Source organism: Populus trichocarpa, chromosome 5 (genome assembly GCF_000002775.5).
Source record: "Populus trichocarpa isolate Nisqually-1 chromosome 5, P.trichocarpa_v4.1, whole genome shotgun sequence".
Classification (NCBI taxonomy): Eukaryota; Viridiplantae; Streptophyta; class Magnoliopsida; order Malpighiales; family Salicaceae; genus Populus; species Populus trichocarpa.
In genome coordinates this window covers 9,126,595-9,145,208 of record NC_037289.2, presented here as the reverse complement: position 1 = coordinate 9,145,208, position 18,614 = coordinate 9,126,595, and the positions used below count along the sequence as shown (strand labels likewise).

The window sequence follows — 18,614 nt, the reverse complement described above, 5'->3', positions numbered from 1 at the left end:
GACCTAATATTGAACAATGAAATTTGTAAACATCTTAATTAAAAAATGATATAAAAATAAACCAAGTCAACCCGAGTTAACCGTTAAGAATTATTTTCGGGTCATGAGACCAAGATAATCTAATGAAAAACAAACCGAAACAAATCATAAAGCTTGATTCTCAATCAAACATAATATTAAATGAAGAAATTAGAAAAAAAAAGTTCATTAAAAAAAGTTAAGAAAACTAAGTCAAGTGGGTTAACCTGTCAAACTTGCGACTCAGATCATAAGATGGGGACAACCTAATAAAAAACAAGTCTAATGTTGAAGGACCCGTGACTCGGGTCATGAGACTGATATAATCTCTTAGAAAGAAAATAAAAAAAAACTTGATTTAACCAGGGTTAAAATATCAAAACTCGTGACCTTGATCTCGAGATTAAGATATTCTCATAAAAAAACAAAACAAAACAAATTATGAAACTCAATTCCCAACCAACCAAATATTGAATGATAAAATTGAAAAAAAAAATCAATTAAATAAAGGACATAAAAAACAACCTGAGTCAATTCAGGTTAACCCATTAAGATCTATTCTTGGGTCATAAGACCAGGATAACCTAATGGAAAACAAATAAAGCAAATGATGAAGTTTAATTCTCAATCAAATCAATATTAAGGGATGGAATTGAAAAAAAAAAAATTTAAAAATTGAGTCAACTTAACCCGTCAAACTTGAGATTCATGTTATGAAAATATGATAACTAAATAAAAAAAATCTAATATTAAATAATAAAATTAAAAAAAAAAATAGTAGAATCAAAGGAAAAAAAACAAAGAAAAACACTATCCCCTTTTTATTTGATGGGCAGAGGTACACTTTTAGTTTATAGTTAATAAATTACCAGTTCTGCGATATCTGAAATGCCCGAAAGAGCTTAAATATCAGGGACAAAAGCTTCCTATCCGGCATGAAATGCCAAGGTTTAACTAAATCAATACAACTTATCACTAGAAAGGAGTGCGCACTATAAGATGCAACATACTGCATCACAAAGTTTCTTTGTTTAAAACTGAGCCTCCTAAATACATCCATGCAATTTATCGAAAGAATCACAGCATTCAGAAGATTCAGCAAAAAGTCAGTTTATTGCATTCAACCACCAACTGAAACTGTACAAAGTCTTTTGAGCATGCGAGTGTACTTGGTTAAAGTTCATTGGAGTAGAGGCACTCATCCACAAGTTGACGGAGATTGGGATTCTCCAAGGCAGCAGCAACTCTTTCCTTGTCATTTAACTGCTTATTAACTAAAAAAATTGCAAATTTCAGAAGTGATATTAGTCGGGGAGGCCTAGAAGAATGGAAGGGATCAATATATGCTCCAAAATGGACTCTCATATGCTGAAAGCCAGTATAAAACATATGTAAAATCATAAACAAGACATACACTTCTATTATCTCCTACATTTATCAAGGTTGAGATACACCAGTCATGGATATAGTTCTGAACATATTCGATGACAATAACTAGAATGGTTGGATGTGCTAACATCATGCATCCATTCTTGCACAGGAAGTGCATAAATGGCCAAGACCAAAGATACATGGGCTAGGTTAGACCCATCAGAAATCAGAAAACATAGTACAGCAAGATGAATTAAAGTAAATGTCAAAATCAGCTTCACCTGCTTCTTCATCAGCATGAGATCCAGGAGCGACTTTAATGTCAACCTGTGGAGAAGTATCATCAGACCCATGAATGGGTGAGAAATTATCTCATTGAGTATCATTTATATCTTGAAAATTATAAAATGTTGAAGCCACGACGCAGATGAACTTGATTAACCAAATATCATAGCACTTCCAGTTTTTTTCTCCAAGGTACACTTAAGATGAAAAGCCAATCATTAATGGAAGTCGATAGAGATCCAAGGCAGCTAGCCATCCTGAATCACGAGCGAGCCAAAAGAAGACATGTCTATGACATAACCACATGACGGCAAATCAATTGGCCACAGATTCAAATACAACCTATACTCTTCAAGGTTAAGTATAATATCATCCAATCTTGGCATTGTAATTATGCAACAATTTACAAGTCATTCAAGGAAATCAATAGTGTTTCCAGCATCCACGATAAAAGCACATGAAGATACAGATCAGGAGGTTGAGTAGCAGAGCTTTAAGTAGATGTTAGTTAACATCATCTACATAAAGGATCCAAACTTGAGCCTCTTCCTACAACTTCAAGAGTAACATGGGTTTTCCAAAGTTTAAGACACTGGCATAAAAGTAACATTAAAAGCCTTGTTCATATTTAAGTATTCTATCAATTCGAAATGAATTACCGTTTCTTCACACACACAAGAACAAAGTAAATTCCCGGTTCAATTAAGTGTCAAACATAGTAGATACTTATTACCAACTAATAATCTTCTAGGAAACTATATACTGCCATATTTACCATAAAGAATCATATGCAAACCAAATTCTTCAGTTTTCGGCCGAGAAATTATATTCAACTCCGGCATTTGAAACAAAAACAGAAGCCTTCAACTTTAAGAAGAAATTACAAAAAAAATGAATGAATTCACAAATAATCTAAATCAACAGTGAACCACAGTAAGATATTATATAACAGAGAGTGAGATAAAGAAGAAAATAGCCGTACTTGAAATCCTAACCTTATAATGTGGAGGGAAACACTCTTGTAGTTTCACTCTTAGACACAGACCAATAACTGTGGCCATACTGCAATGTTGTATTGTCGGAGTAAAAGTAATCCTAATAAAAAAAAAACATCCATTACATTAAAAAAAAATAAAAAAGATTGTAATTCAAGCCCCCATAATTCGGTCCAATAAATAAAAAGCCACTGGCACGAACTATATTGAGCTAAAAAATACTTACAAAATACGACCCAGTTTGTCATCGACGGTGATAGACTCCTCTGATAAAACACTAAGCTGTTCAAGTGAGTATGGATGCTCTGGATCTCTTATATCTCTGACAAAATTTGCTAATTGAAGTCAAAGAATACAATTCTTTAATTCAAAACTTCATTGGCACATAAAGATTTCAAATATATATAAATATAAGAAAAATCAAAAAACGAGGGAAAAAAAGAAAGAAAGAGAAAAGGATATCATAGATATCGAGTGGATCAACAGAATCATCACAGTGAAGATCTTCAGTACGAGCAACCCTTTCTTTCTTGGCGTGAACCACTGGGTTTGCATTAACTAGACCCAAAGTCATCGGTTTCTCTTTGGTTTTCCGTTCGTGTATCTTCTTGTGTTTTCGCTTCTTATTGCTTTATTCACGGGCTATTTGTCTGATATAGAAAATAAACAGGTGGTGTGATTAGGATTATTATTATATTATTATAATTTCTTTCTAAGCTGTCATAGTGAATAATGGGGTTATAACCGATTATGAGAAACCACGTCCAATTATTAATTATTATTATTATTATTTTGATTAATGTAGATGTGGATCAGTTTATATATATTTTAACGTTTATATATATTTTAACTAATCTCATAAGTCTTAAAATTAATAATTATATAAATATTTAGTGATCATCATATTAACAACCACAGGGTTTGAATCAGGAAAATAAATTTCTTTATTCATTGTACCATTTAATTATTATTATTAATGATATTAGACGTGGAAACTAATTACCGGAGTTTGGAGAATAGATGCCCTAAGCACACTCTCACAGAGAAAACGCTTCCATGATGTCTTGTTACCATTTTATTATGTTCTCTTTGCCGGTAAAATAATTTTGTTACAAGCAATTCATAGTTACACTAAGGTAAATAAGTCGTTTGTGTAAAATCACATCAATCAATTGGTAAGATTTCCAATTTCAATCCATATTTTTTTCCTCAAGATTTAGGACTATAAATTATATTTCTCATGATAAATTATACATTAATGATTAACAGCAAAATTCTCTATCGAATGAATGATGAATGGACGAAAAGGTAACAAAAACATACATAAAAATAAATGGAGAAATAAAATAATAATAATAATTAATAAAAAAATGAATGTTTGTCAATATTATAAAAAATACCCTTTAAATATTTTTAAAATATCTCAATGATCTTATTTGATAACAAAACAAAAATTAAAATGAGAACGAAATAACCTCATAAAGAGAAAAATAAAAAAAACCTGAAGCTCAATTACCAGTAAATCAAACACTAATGGATAAATTGAAAAAAAAACAAATTAATTTTAAAAAATTATAAAAACAAATTTGACTCTAGTATGTCGAACTCATGGCCTGTTTGTGAGGTAAGGATAACCTCATGCAAAAGAAAATGAATAAAATAATAGAGGTCAACTCTCAAGCAAACCAAGTAATGAAAGGCGAAACTAAAAAAAAAATTAATTGGAAAAAATTTAAAAAACCATGAGTTAGTCAGGGTTAACTCGAAGTACTTGCAACTTGAGATATGAGATTGAAATAACCCCAAATAAAGAAAAGCGACAAAAATCATGAAGTTGAAGGCTCAATAACCTAATGTTGAATGGAAAAATTGAATATGTATGTATGTATATATATTTTAAAAAATAACCTAAAAAAACCGAAGTCAAATTTGACTTATTTTCAAAACTCGTGACTTAGGTCATGAGACCGGATTGTCCTATAGAATGCAACTCGTAAAAATCACGAAGCAAAATTCTCAATCATCCAAAATTAAAAAATAAAACACAAATAGTAATAAAAAAAATAAGGACTAAATATGGTATAAAAAGTAAATGAATTAAAACAACGAGGGACAAATTTGAAAATAAAATAAATTAAGAAAAATTTAAAAAAGCAAAAAACAAAATAGCAATCAAAAGAATGAGAATCAAATATGATAGATGAAAAAAATTGAAAAAAAAGATGAAATTAAAAAAAATCCAAATTTATAAATTACTTTAAATAAAACAAATAGTAATCAAAAGAACATGAACCAAAATCGAAGGAAACCCAAATTGAAGATATGGATTGAAACCAAATTGAAGATATGGACTGAAAAAAATTAAAGGGTTTGGCGTGAGAATAGAGAATGATAGACAAAAGAAAGAAAAAAAAGGAAAACCAAAAGTCCATTACCCACACGCGCCGTCAAAGAGATCCTAACGCTGCCTCAGAAGCAGGCGTTTGGTCATCAGGCAACACTGTACACACATCCCAAAGTGCGCGAGCACCACCCACACGCTTACATATGCAATACAACATCAACCATTTTTTTTAATAATATTTATATTTATTAAAATATCAAATTATTCTTCAATGCACTTGATATAATTTAGTCATTTGACATTATATTTATCAAAGATTGGACTTCATAATTTGTTTCGATTTGATTTCTATAAGATATCACAAACTCAAAAAAATGTCTCAACTTTGGGTTGATGCTTGATTTTATAGATAAAGATTTGACTTTATTGTTTGTAAGAGATTGAGAGTTAAGGGGGCAAAATTGAAAAAAGAAGAAAAATGGCAGCTCTTTTTCTTACAAAAATAATAATTATGTAAACAATTTTTAGCTTTAAGATTTGTCCAAAAATCCTCTCTGGTCCTTTTAGTTTGAAAATTATATGTTTTGGTTTAAAACTTCATTTTATTCACATTTCAATCACTAAGTTTTAGTGAGAAGAGGGAGAATGTTGGAAAACAATAAAGGAGAGAAAAAGAGATCGATTGGTCGAATTCTGTTGATAAAAATGCCAAATTTGGCATTAGAGTGTTCTCATTGAAGAGAGGAATGCAATTGTGGTGCTTTTGGGCTTCCATGTTGTAAAAAAAAAAAGAAGATCGGGGTTGAGATATTTTTTTCCTTGAGTTCATTTTGTGTTTCTTTTACCAATTTTTTTTTTGAGGTTATATGAGTGTTTTTAGGTGAAAATAGGTTTAAAATTGAGTTTTTAGGTAAAAACTTATCGAAAGTAAGTTTTTGACCACTTATGTGGTTGTCAAAAATTAGGTTTTAAAGTCAATTTCTTTTTATCATTTGATTTTTTTTTTCAATTTAGTCATTTGACACTGTTTCTACTGGAGATTTGACTTTATAATTTGTTTTACTTTGATTTTTATAGGGTTATCGCAACTTAAAAAAATATCATGACTTTGGATTGGTGCTTTATTTTGCATATAAAATATTGACTTTATTGTTTGCAAGAGATTGAATGTTAAGGGACCAAAATGAATAAAGAAGAAAAATCGCAGCCCGTTTTCTAAAAAAATAAATTATGCCACTCTTTTTAGCCTTAATATTTGTCCAAAAATCTTTTTTAGTCCTTTTAGTTTGAAAATTATATGTTTTAGACCAAAACTCCATTTTGTTCACATTTCAATCCTTGAATTTGAGTGAGAAAAGAGAGAAAAAGAGTCACTAAAAAACAACAGAGAAAAAAGAAAGAGAGTTAATTGGTTGGATTCTATTGACAAAAATGACCAAATCTGATGTCAAAGTATTCTTATTGATGAGAGAAATGTGATTGTGGTATTTTTGGGCTTTCATGTTATTGAAAAAGGAAATCGAGGTTGAGAGAGTTTTTTTCCCAGTTGATTTTGTGTGCATGTTATTTGTTTACTGATTTGAGGTTTTTTGTGTTGGGGGATTAGTTTTTTGAGGTTATAAGTGTGTTTTAGATGAAAAGGGATTCAAATTTGAGTTTTGAGATTAAAAAAATACCCATGGAGATTTTTTGACCACCTTCGCGTGATTGAAAACTAGGCAAACAAACAATACATTGTCTACCATAGTAGATAAGGTGTTTTTTATTTTATTTTTTTTCAAAAATATTTGGGGCCAAGATAAAAAAATATAAAAGGCTAAATATGTATAATTGTTGATTTATTTAATTAAATGTATGTGTTGAATTTTTTATTCAATATTATTTTGTTTATGTAAAAAAATGCATTGAACATGTCTGTGCATTTACCTTTTCGCGTTAAAAGTTTTTAATCTGACCTCCAACAAAATACGGGTAGAGCGTTGGTCCTATGAGCCGTCGCGGGTTCAAGCCCCACCGATACCGCTTGGAGGATATATTCCACGCAGTGCTTTCCTGGTCTAGTAACTTTAGGGAGGGATTGTTTTTTAGAAGTATTTTTTACTTGAAAATATATTAAAATAATATATATTTTTTATTTTTTTAAATTATTTTGACACCAGCACATTAAAACAATTAAAAAAAATACTAATTTGAAACTAAAACAATTCAAGAATTTTTGAGATTGTGGTTGGATTGTAATACCAAATAACACCGTGGTGTTTGCTATTATGATAGAGGTTGCTTTTCAAAGTATTTTCTGTTTGAAAATACATCAAGATCATGTTTTTTATTTTAACAAAATTTATTTCTAACATCAAAATAATTCAAATATTAAAAAAGATTAAAGAAAAAAATATTCAAAAAAATTAAAAAGTGTAATTGGCCCGTATAAACAAACAGTGCCTTAATCTGCAATGAAGCAAAATAAACTAATCAATCTCCAGGATATATTTTTAATTTCAATTGAATCCTTAAAGTTTAAAATTAAACAATAACAGCGCAAAAGGAACATAAACAGATAATACTATCATGTTCCAATTATAATGGTAGATGCTAAGTAATATCACATACATTTGACGATTTTAAATTTTATTTCTTTGCATAAGATTCTTGAAAATCATGTGAATATGATTTTATTTTTTCTCATTCACTGGTAATTAGAATTAGAATTCTAAATTAAATTTTGTTGCAGTCATAGTAAAACACGTGAATCCATATATATAATGGTCGTAGTTATGTTACATATTGTTTTTTTTTTAAGAACTCAAGTATTTATTAATATACATAAATTAACTAATATAATCAATATGCCATTGAAACCTATATTTGTATAAATAAATTAAACTAAAATTATATTTTGCAAAATCATAACATATATAAAATTTAAATGATATAAATATTTTCCGAGTTATTAGTTATTTAAACGACAAATCCTTTATTATTTTTTTTGTTTGTATTGACATTTTTTTTACTATATTAAACTATTAATATGCATTGTTTTTAAATTTGGATTGACTTCTTTATATTTTTTTTTGTTTGGATAAGAATCATTTTTATCATTATTATTATTGAAACTCCAATTTTATGACCACTAAAGTTGGGAGTGTTGTTGTGGTTGCTTTTTAAAATGATTTTTACTTGAAAATGCATCAAAATAATATCTTTTTATTTTATAAAAATTATTTTTGACATCAGCATATCAAAATAATTTGAAAATATCAAAAAAATATTAATTTGAAGTAAAGAAAAAAAATAAAAAAATTTAAATTTTTTCAAAAGCGCTTTTAAAACGCAAAAACAAACGGGGTAAATATCAATCTAAAAAACAACTAAAATAATTCTTTAGACCTTCCAAATAACATTTTGATATCAAAATCCATTTTTAAACTCAACTCAAACTCAGTTTTTTTTTTTTTATTATATATAATTTTTAAATATTCAAATTAAGTGATAATTGAATTCAAACTAAGTGATAAACTACTCTCTGATTTGATAATGATATCATTACTAATATTGATTGAAACTTAATAAAGGGATCTCCAATCATGGTTCATGTGTTCAAATTAAAAGAAAAAATAAAATTAAAGGATTTCAATCTAAAAAAATATTTATTACTCGCTTAACATGGTAAAGAGAGTGTAAATTAAAAAAACAAAAATCTGCATCCAAATGATCAATAATTCAGAAAGTGATAGCATGTCTTATAAGATGATAATTTACAAAAGAATAGAAAACTATTTTTTTTGAATAGTAATGATTATTATACAAACAACTAAAAAAAACTAAGGTTTGTTATGAAACTTTTTTTTTTTCATCTTTAGAGTTTTTTCTTTTTAATTTGATATTTTTTTTAGTTCTAATTTTATAAGATAAAGTTTTAAAATTTAAAATGAAAGAATTACAATATAAAATACAAAAAAATACATGATTAATCTCAAACTTTTTAAAATTTTAATCCACTTAAGTGTAATTTTTAAAATAACAAAATAAAAAAATGAGCAAATTATATTTAATTTACTCTTATATTTATAAATGGGGATCAAATTGTATTTTGTAATTAACCGATCTGCTCTATTACGGAACTCTTACCTGTATTCGCTGAAACGATCAAAAGCTGAAACCCAATAATGGTACACAATGCCTACGATTCCTTCGAGCTCCTCACAAATTGCCCAAACAAAATTGATGCAATCGAATCCTACGGTTCAAAGCTCCTCATCGCTTGCTCCGATGGAGCTCTCAGAATCTACGCTCCAGTGTCCGCTATCTCCGACAAATCTCCACCGTCTGATTACCATAACCACGGTGATCAACTTCGAAAGGAACCGTATTCACTGGAGAGAACGGTAAACGGATTCTCTAAAAAGCCGATGTTGTCAATGAAAGTATTGGCTTCAAGAGAACTGCTCCTATCGCTCTCTGAATCTATCGCGTTTCATCGATTGCCAAATTTGGAGACCATTGCGGTGCTTACTAAAGCTAAAGGTGCTAACGTGTTTGATTGGGATGATAAGCGAGGGTTTCTGTGCTTCGCCAGGCAAAAGAGAGTCTGCATTTTTAGACATGACGGTAATTAGTTCAAAATTTGGTGTATTTTCTTTTGTTGTTGTAAATGATCATGAAAGACATATAAAAAAACTAGGAGGATTTATCCTTTGTTAAATTACTCGAAAATTTAATGTTATTTTGGCTAATTATAGTGTAAATGTTAGTGAAAGCAATGGAAACTAGGATAATTTAGTGATTCTTGGAGTTAATATAACTTCTTTAAAATTTGATATTTTTTTATATGATTATATTGCTACTTAGATAATTAAGGTTTTAGTAATGGTTCTAATTGATTTGAGTTGCAGCCTAATAGTTTTTTAGATCGTAAATTGAATCACATTATTTTTTTTTATAGCGGTTATCAACTTTGATTTTGATTGTTGATATTAAGGTGGTAGTTAGTTAATTTGATTGTACTTTTTTCCAAGTAAGGTGCTAAATGTCTTCAATTGATAGTTTTAAGTAGACATTAGGTTACTTGGATTGGAAATCGAGTCACATGATTCTCTTTATTTCTTTCATTTCTCATTAACTGATGGGATGTTTTTTCATTAGCTTTCATTTTGAAAGTATATCTTGTGATGTTAAACCAGTATTTTGTCTCAAGTGGAGCTCATTGTAGTGCTGAATGATTGGAACTAATGTTTCTTTGTTAATAAATGATTGGAAAAATAAATTTATAAAGTTAATATTAGGTTATTTGGATTGTAAATCGAGCTGTGATACCAAATTTGATTTTGCTAATGTGATAATGGGGTGATAATTTTCTCTTTGGTGGAGCTGAATTCTGAGTTTATTTTTCAGGTGGAAGGGGATTTGTGGAGGTGAAAGATTTTGGAGTTTCAGATACAGTGAAGTCAATGTCATGGTGTGGTGAGAACATATGTTTGGGAATTAGAAAGGAATATTGGATATTAAATTCAACAAATGGTGCATTGAGTCAGGTTTTTCCTTCAGGGAGACTAGCTCCTCCATTAGTGGTATCTCTTCCTTCTGGGGAGCTTCTTCTTGGGAAGGTACTCTCTCTCTGCTGCTGACATTTACTTGGTTTTATTTGGCTTGTCTTTGTTAATAGTAACTGTTTAATTCATTCATTTCTGCCTTTTAGTTGTTTAATTCATTAGTTAATTATGTGCTTATATTGGTGACTAGATACTCCTGCTGATTTGAAAAATTAGTATTTGTTTCCCCTTTAAGCTTGCCTATGGCTTTCATCTCTTGTTTTGATGGCAAGGGTTATGCTGTTGGCAGTTATCGTACGTAAAGCAGAACTGTGTCACAATGAACTTGATATATGTCAATAAGCTACTACTTCTTGAATGTTCATGTTGAATAATGAAGGAAAAATATTGGAGTTATATCACTTATTTTTGGGCTGTCCTGCTTGATTACTTTAATCTCCTTTCTAGTACAACTTTTAGGAACTGCTTAAGTCGGAACATTATTGTTGTTTTTTTGAAAAACATAGCGATGATGGACTTTAGTCTCTAATGAGCTATGTCCTGCAAGAACACCTGTGCATCATGGGCTTTAGTCTTTAATCGGCCGTTGAAGGTTTTCAATTATCATTGCTATCTCATTGCATTAACAAATGGAATGATTTTTATAACCCTGGACATAAGGAACTTCTTTGCTTGAGAGATGCAGGTATAACTCTTAAGGGGTTATACATGTGCAGGATATACATAGCCCGTAATATGTATGCCCTGAGCATATTTTCTGTTCTCCCTCGTGCTATTTATTGTCTTCTCTTCCCACACAACAAGAATGAAGCTAGAAACTTTTGTTTTTGTTGCTGCCGCAGGATAACATTGGAGTCTTTGTGGACCAAAATGGCAAGCATCTCCAAGCAGAGAAAATTTGTTGGTCAGAGGCTCCTTCTCTTGTTGTCATTCAAAAGTCCTATGCAATTTCTCTGCTTCCAAGACGGATTGAGGTAGCTTAACCATATCAGACACGAAATTAAAATGGAAATCCTCCCTTTCTTTTCTATCTACGTGGCTGTGAATTTGTTCAGAATTTGCCATTAATGTTTGCAGATCCGGTCTCTCCGAGTTCCATACTCATTGATACAAGCTTTTGTTCTTCAAAATGTTCGCCATCTTATTGAAAGCAACAACGCGATAATTGTTGCATTAAGCAATTCTGTCCGTGCGCTGTTCCCTGTTCCTCTTGGTGCACAGGTATTCCCTATTCCTGTTTGTAAAATATTTATATGCTATCTTCTAGTTACTAGCAGTAAAGACATAGAAGGTCCACACCTTCCCATTGCTGTCAAGTCCAAATTTTGACAGTTTTTAAGATTTTAAACAAACTGTACAAGACATCTCTCTAAATCTTGTATTCTTATGTGCAATAGCCTTGTCTATAATTGAATCATGCCTTTTTCCATAACCTTAGCTTAAGAACTCGAAAAGATTATGAGGACATGGTACTTTGGACATAGAACTAAGGGCTGTATTATAGTGCAGATGGTACAGTTGACAGAGGACATGGTACTTTGGACATAGAACTAAGGGCTGTATTATAGTGCAGATTGTACAGTTGACAGCATCTGGAAATTTTGAGGAAGCCTTGGCCTTGTGCAAGCTGCTTCCACCAGAAGATTCAAACCTTCGAGCTGCTAAGGAGGGTTCAATTCACATAAGGTAGATGTTCCATATAGGCTTTTCAAACCAGCATTAGAATCATGATAGTTCCAATCTTAGTTTTACATTTGATTTGAATAAGCTCATGGCATTGCCTTGCAGATATGCACATTATCTTTTTGATAATGGGAGCTATGAGGAGGCTATGGAGCATTTCTTAGCATCTCAAGTAGATATCATCTATGTGCTTTCTTTGTACCCATCCATTGTTCTCCCCAAAACATCTTTGGTTCCAGAACGCGAGAAACTAATTGACATTTCTCAAGATGCTCCGTATCTCTCAAGAGGTTCCTGTGGATTGTCTGATATTATGGAACCCTCACCTCCAATCCACCTATCAGATTTTGATGAGCATTCGGCACTAGAGTCCAAGAAGATGAGCCATAATACTCTCATGGCTTTAATCAAGTACTTGCAGAAAAGAAGATTTGGCATAGTTGAAAAGGCCACTGCTGAGGGAACAGATGAGGTTGTTTTAGATGCTGTTGGAGATAATTATGGACCTTATGACTCTAATAGGTTTAAGAAATCCAACAAGGTAATAATAGTTAGCTTTTATTCTTTGTTGTTTCATGATTTTGGTGTTACTGTGTTCTGAATATGGTATCAAATGCAATACATTGGCCTTAAATAAGTGTTATGCAGAGGTCATATAGAGGGAACTACTTATCTTTGAAAATCTTATTTCTGTGCGCGCGTGCATCCCTGTGTTTGGGGGCTTGGGTGACTGAGTAGGAGAGACTAGAGAACCTTGAGCATGTTCGTTGATTTTTTACAGAGATCGAATTCCTACATAACAGATGGTGTTTATCTATCATCTATCATTGTTGTTTCATGCCAATCTACATTCATTCTTTCCACGAATACACTTGTCAAAGCAAGTCTCGGTGTCATGGCTACTTACTGAGTTTAAGGGTGTGTTTGGGTGGGAGGTGTGGTAGCTTTTTTTTTAAGGTACCACCTCTTAAAGCACATACCACATTTTCTAAAAGCAAAAAATACATGCTTTTTAGTAAGAGGTGTGGTAGCTTTTTGAAAAAAAACAACCACACCTCCCACCCAAACACCCTCTAAGTTTACAACCTCAACCTCATATTTCATTTGGCCTCTCAGGGTCGTGGTAACATTGCCATTAACTCAGGTGCCAGGGAAATGGCAGCAATATTGGACACGGCTCTTCTTCAAGCTCTTCTTCTTACAGGACAGACTTCAGCAGCTTTAGAATTATTGAAGGGTCTTAACTACTGTGACCTAAAAATATGCGAGGAGATTCTTCAAAAATGGAATCATTATACTGCTTTATTAGAACTCTACAAATGCAACGCCATGCACCGTGAAGCTCTTAAGCTTCTGCATCAATTAGTTGAAGAGTCAAAATCAAACCAGTCAAAGCCCGAGCTAAACCCAAAATTCAAGCCTGAATCTATTGTTGAATATCTCAAGGTAAGATCTCGCATTTGGTTTTCTAGCTTGGGTGCTGTTTTTTGTTTAACTGGTGAAACAAGAAAATAGCATTAGACATAAGATTGGATCAACTGCATAAAAGAAAGATCTGGTGTTTTGTGGAACTGATATGTATAAGTATGGATATGACTGTCAAACATATTAGACAATGTGTTTCTCATTTTATTGTTCCTGCATATTCCTTCAGATGGTTTTGACTAGTTCAACATTTATTTATCAACTAAAACATGTTCCCTGGCATCTTTGTTTTTACAGAACTTTCTTTTCTGGTCTTAAATTTTTGTTTGTCTTAGCATCAATATTATTATCGTTTTGTGCTTTTAACCATTTGTAATGACGCAAGCAATCTGATGTTTTGCATTAGGAATATCATAAAAGTAATTTTCGGTGTTTCTTTCTGTAACCAGATTATTACTTGAATGAATGAATTAAACCTACAGCTTCTATATGTTCAGTGCTGAATGGGTTCTGATGGATTTCTGTATGCAGCCTCTGTGTTGGACTGATCCCATGCTTGTCTTGGAGTTTTCAATGCTTGTTCTCGAAAGCTGTCCCACACAAACTATTGAGCTACTTTTGTCTGGGAATATTCCGGCAGACTTGGTCAACTCTTATCTGAAGCAGCATGCTCCAAGCATGCAAGGCAGATATTTAGAACTGATGCTTGTGATGAATGAAAATGGGATCTCTGGAAACCTACAAAATGAAATGGTAAGAACTCTTGCATTTATCTTTTTTCTTATTCATTCTAATTCACATGGCAAAACAGATGGTGCTGCCAGCCTCACTGTGTTTCATTGGGTATTGGCAGTGCTCCTGGTAATTTTACTATAAATAGCAGTATTTATCTAACAATTTATTTTTCACAGGTGCAAATCTATCTCTCGGAAGTGCTTGATTGGCATGCCGAGTTGAATGCTCAAGAAAAATGGGATGAAAAGGCTTATTCACCAACACGGAATAAATTATTGTCTGCTTTGGAGAGCATCTCAGGGTATAACCCAGAGGCTTTGTTGAAACGGCTTCCAGCAGATGCATTATATGAAGAGCGGGCACTTTTGTTGGGAAAAATGAACCAACATGAGCTTGCCTTATCTCTGTATGTTCACAAGGTATTCTGCATTAAAGATCAATCTGCTTGTTCCTTCTTTTTCATGCATACAAATAATGTGATTCTTTGTTCTTGATCACTATTGGTTGAAAAAGCTACCCAACTTTAACTAATTTGGGATTTGAGGCCTTGTTGAGTTGAGGTTAGTTCTTACAAGTTCCTTTTACTGTACAGCTTCATGTTCCTGATCTGGCATTATCCTACTGTGACCGTGTCTACGAGTCTGCAGCTCATCTACCATCTGCAAAATCTTCTGGCAATATATACCTAACTCTCTTGCAAATTTACCTCAACCCCAGGAAGACAACCATGAATTTTGAAAAGCGAATAACAAATCTAGTATCCTTTCAGAATACTAACGTTCCCAAGGTAAGTTCTGTGACCCCAGTAAAAGCTAAAGGAGGTCGTGCTACAAAGAAAATTGCTGCTATAGAGGGTGCAGAAGACTTACGAGTCAGTCCCAGTGGCACTGACAGTAGCAGGAGTGATGGTGATGCAGATGAATTTGGTGATGAAGGGGGTTCTACTATTATGCTTGATGAGGTCCTCGATCTGTTGAGCAAAAGGTGGGACAGAATCAATGGAGCTCAGGCCCTCAAACTCTTACCAAGGGAAACTAAATTACAGGTAATTAATATATGGAAATCACATATCGACCAACAATTCCATCTTGCTCTTCCATTTGATATTTATTTGCTTTAAAATCTCCTTTGCAGAATTTGCTTCCCTTTCTTGGACCTCTTCTAAAAAAATCCAGTGAAGCATACAGGAATCTCTCAGTAATCAAAAGCTTGAGGCAGAGTGAGAATCTGCAGGTATCCACAATATAAAACATAACTGGAGAATAATCCGTACCGGGAATCTTAACCAATCATGGGTTTGATATAAGAAGATCTAATAACTTGAAGGAAGGTTATATTTATGAAAGATGATGGTAGAATTACGCCATTTAGCTTGCACTGATCATAACTTCTGTTACAGAGGCAATATTTATGCTGGGGTAATGCTTCTACTGTTGCTATAAATCAATGCTCACTGGCATGGCTGTTGAAAAGCAAAACATAATCGACACATTGAAATAATCTACAGAACAATTATTGAAGCATCAATTTGCGTAGCTTCTGTGCAAGAGTCAATCTTTTCTTACAATTTTCAGCATAACAGTTGCTATGATGCACTTGTTTGCATATTGTTGCTTGCCGAGTGCCACTTTACATTAAACCAAGTTTTTATATCAAATTTCTTTGTAAGAGGCAATTTCAATCAGCTTCAAACTGAAGTTAATGTTCCTAATACATTTCATTCTCAAATCAGCGTGATGGTCTTTATCTACAATTGCTTAGTTGTGTATTTTCTTTATGCATTCATTATCCATTCTCATGTTGTTTAATTGGTTCTTTTTTTTACAGCATGGTTGTTGCATCCATGTACTTGGAACAACTATCTGCTCACCGTTCTATTTTTCTTCACAAATCATGTAAACAGGTGAGGGATGAAATGTACAGCCGTAGGAAAACAGTTGTCAAGATCACCAGTGATACTACCTGCTCTCTTTGCAACAAGAAAATTGGAACGAGCGTTTTTGCAGTCTACCCCAATGGGAAAACAATCGTTCACTTCGTTTGCTTCAAAGATTCACAAAGTATAAAAGCTGTGGCCAAAGGATCGGCTCTAAGGAAGCGATGAGGTATTTTTTAAGTGGCAAAACGAAATATATTCCTTTATGAATGAAGCTCGGGAATGGCAGTCTCTTTTGATCAGTTTTGAGCACATGTAAGCTTGCCATTGGTTTGTCTCCTGTCCATTCCCAAATCATGCAACTTGAAAACTGCAAGGTGACTTCTCATTCGGCTGGTAATATTTATACTTGAATGTGGACAAGTGTAGACGGCGGCTTGCAATTTGAAGGGCTTGAGATGATTCATATTTACTGACAGGAGCATTATAAACCCTTACAGAGGGTTTCTCTGCTGTAAAATAGTTGTGAAAAAATGGCTTCATGTGACGTGGTATTATGATAGCCTCGTGTAATTCTCCTATGACTTTGACAGTGATGTGCTTGTGAATCATCTGTTTTGTTTCCTGGAATGACAATATGGTAATGATAGCATTGTGTAATTTCCCGTGGTCTAAAGATCATTCTTCGATAGTACTGCAATTTCCCTTCTGAGATTGATGTGTTTGTTGAATGATCTGCTTTCTTTCGTTTCTCCTTTATTTTGCAGTTTGCCTTTCTGGTTCATTGGCTGATGGAAACTGTATTAACTATTTGACTTGTGTGTGGGTTGATTTTTTTAAATTTTTTTTTATATATAGGTGTTTTTGTGAAAAAAATAATCCCCAGCAAAATTTAAAAAGTCCATGAATATATCTAATTAAATAAATCAAGAATTATTTATATATAAAAAAAAATTATGAAGCCTGATCTTTACTTAATTAAAGTTAACTAGTCAAATTTATGTTCTCGATTATGGATTTAATAGGATTTAATAATTTTTTTATATAATTTTTTTTAAATCTAAAATAGATATCTATAAAATTGAGAACCAACTATACATTCAAGAGATTGAAAAAAAAAATCAAACCAAAATAAATTACATTGCCCAATTAATAATCAACTAAATATTAAGTGATGAAATTAAAAAAAAATAAGCAAGAAATTTTTTTAAAATCCAATTATAATGAACAAAAATAAATAAAAAAAAGAAAAAAGGCCCCGGGCCTGGAGTAGCCCACACGTTTGGGCTTTATTTGTCTTTTTTTTTAAATTTTCCTTAAGGAGTTGATAATTAATTTTTTTTAATCATCTGCCTGTTAATTTTTTTAAAAAAAATAATAGGCAATGCGCAGCTTACCTCACTATGGCAGAAGACATTTCAGCTACCTTGCTTAGGATATTTTAGACCAAGAAAAACCTATTTTTAACCATACTCTGATCCAAAAAAATACTTTAAACACTTTGTAAAATATATTTATAACATTTAACAACTCAAAAATTAGTTTCAAAACCCACAATTAACCCCAAACAAAAAAACTTTGTTGGGCTTAAATCTACAATTTCAAGCAAGTATTTTTTTTAAAAAAACACTTAGGATAAACTTTTCTCATCGAAAGAAACTCATTGACACTGAAATCAACCCTTTTCATGGCTGAAATTGGTTACAACCGATATTTTCTCTTTTTACTACCGGAATCACCCTTTTTTCCTTTCAATTTGATGCTCCACATTTTTTTTCTCTGTCCTAAAGTGTTACCAGCTATTCATATTGCATGATATCACATGTTAAAGGTGTCTATAATTGTTTTGGAGTTGAATGAGATGTTGATTTTGAATTGGAGAATTTTAATAATTTTTTCAAGAAAAACATGGACAAGAATAGATGTTGATAGAAAATGGCAGCCCATTTAAACCTACACTTTAGTCCTTCGATATTTTGTTTTACATGTAAATCTACATTTATTCCTTCTATTTTTGCATTTTTATTTTATGTCCTGAACTTCAATTATTTTATGTTTCATCCCATGGATCTTGAGAAATGAGAAAACAAATCATCAAGAAAATTTGAGAAAGAAAACTCTCGAGTGGTCAGATTTCAGTTATTAATAACTTTGATTTTGGTTTTTATGGGTTTGTCTTTGAGACATGAACTTAATGAAGGTGGTTTCTATCTTCAAGGATGCTAGAAAAATTTATATTAAAACTAAGAAGTTTTTCTTGTTTGATTTGATTTTAAATTTTTAGGCCGATTAGAGTTTGTTTTGTTATTAAAAATGGGGTTATAAAAGTTCAT

The 18,614-nt window shown here is 31.9% G+C and overlaps 2 protein-coding genes across 3 annotated transcripts; one reads left to right on the top strand and one right to left on the bottom strand.

Moving 5' to 3' along the window:
* Nucleotides 1-818: 818 nt before the first annotated feature.
* On the bottom strand, nucleotides 819-3,327 carry LOC18099278 (protein AE7-like 1). The gene is made up of 5 exons (XM_024600772.2): nucleotides 3,132-3,327; nucleotides 2,896-3,001; nucleotides 2,670-2,769; nucleotides 1,671-1,716; nucleotides 819-1,292 (listed from the first exon to the last, which is right to left on the bottom strand). The coding sequence occupies exons 1-5, from the start codon at nucleotides 3,241-3,243 to the stop codon at nucleotides 1,192-1,194; spliced, it is 465 nt and encodes a 154-aa protein (XP_024456540.1). The 5' UTR covers nucleotides 3,244-3,327; the 3' UTR covers nucleotides 819-1,191.
* Nucleotides 3,328-9,111: 5,784 nt separating this feature from the next.
* On the top strand, nucleotides 9,112-16,957 carry LOC18099277 (vacuolar sorting protein 39). 2 transcript variants are annotated; one of them, XM_006383133.3, is made up of 12 exons: nucleotides 9,112-9,621; nucleotides 10,405-10,616; nucleotides 11,405-11,536; nucleotides 11,640-11,783; nucleotides 12,136-12,248; nucleotides 12,351-12,786; nucleotides 13,362-13,691; nucleotides 14,202-14,423; nucleotides 14,582-14,824; nucleotides 14,998-15,450; nucleotides 15,540-15,638; nucleotides 16,309-16,957. In XM_006383133.3, the coding sequence occupies exons 1-12, from the start codon at nucleotides 9,180-9,182 to the stop codon at nucleotides 16,507-16,509; spliced, it is 3,027 nt and encodes a 1,008-aa protein (XP_006383195.2). In that variant the 5' UTR covers nucleotides 9,112-9,179; the 3' UTR covers nucleotides 16,510-16,957. The 2 variants fall into 2 exon arrangements, with proteins under 2 accessions (XP_006383195.2, XP_024457443.1); XM_024601675.2 differs by having other exon boundaries at nucleotides 16,233-16,371.
* The last annotated feature ends 1,657 nt before the right edge of the window (nucleotides 16,958-18,614 follow it).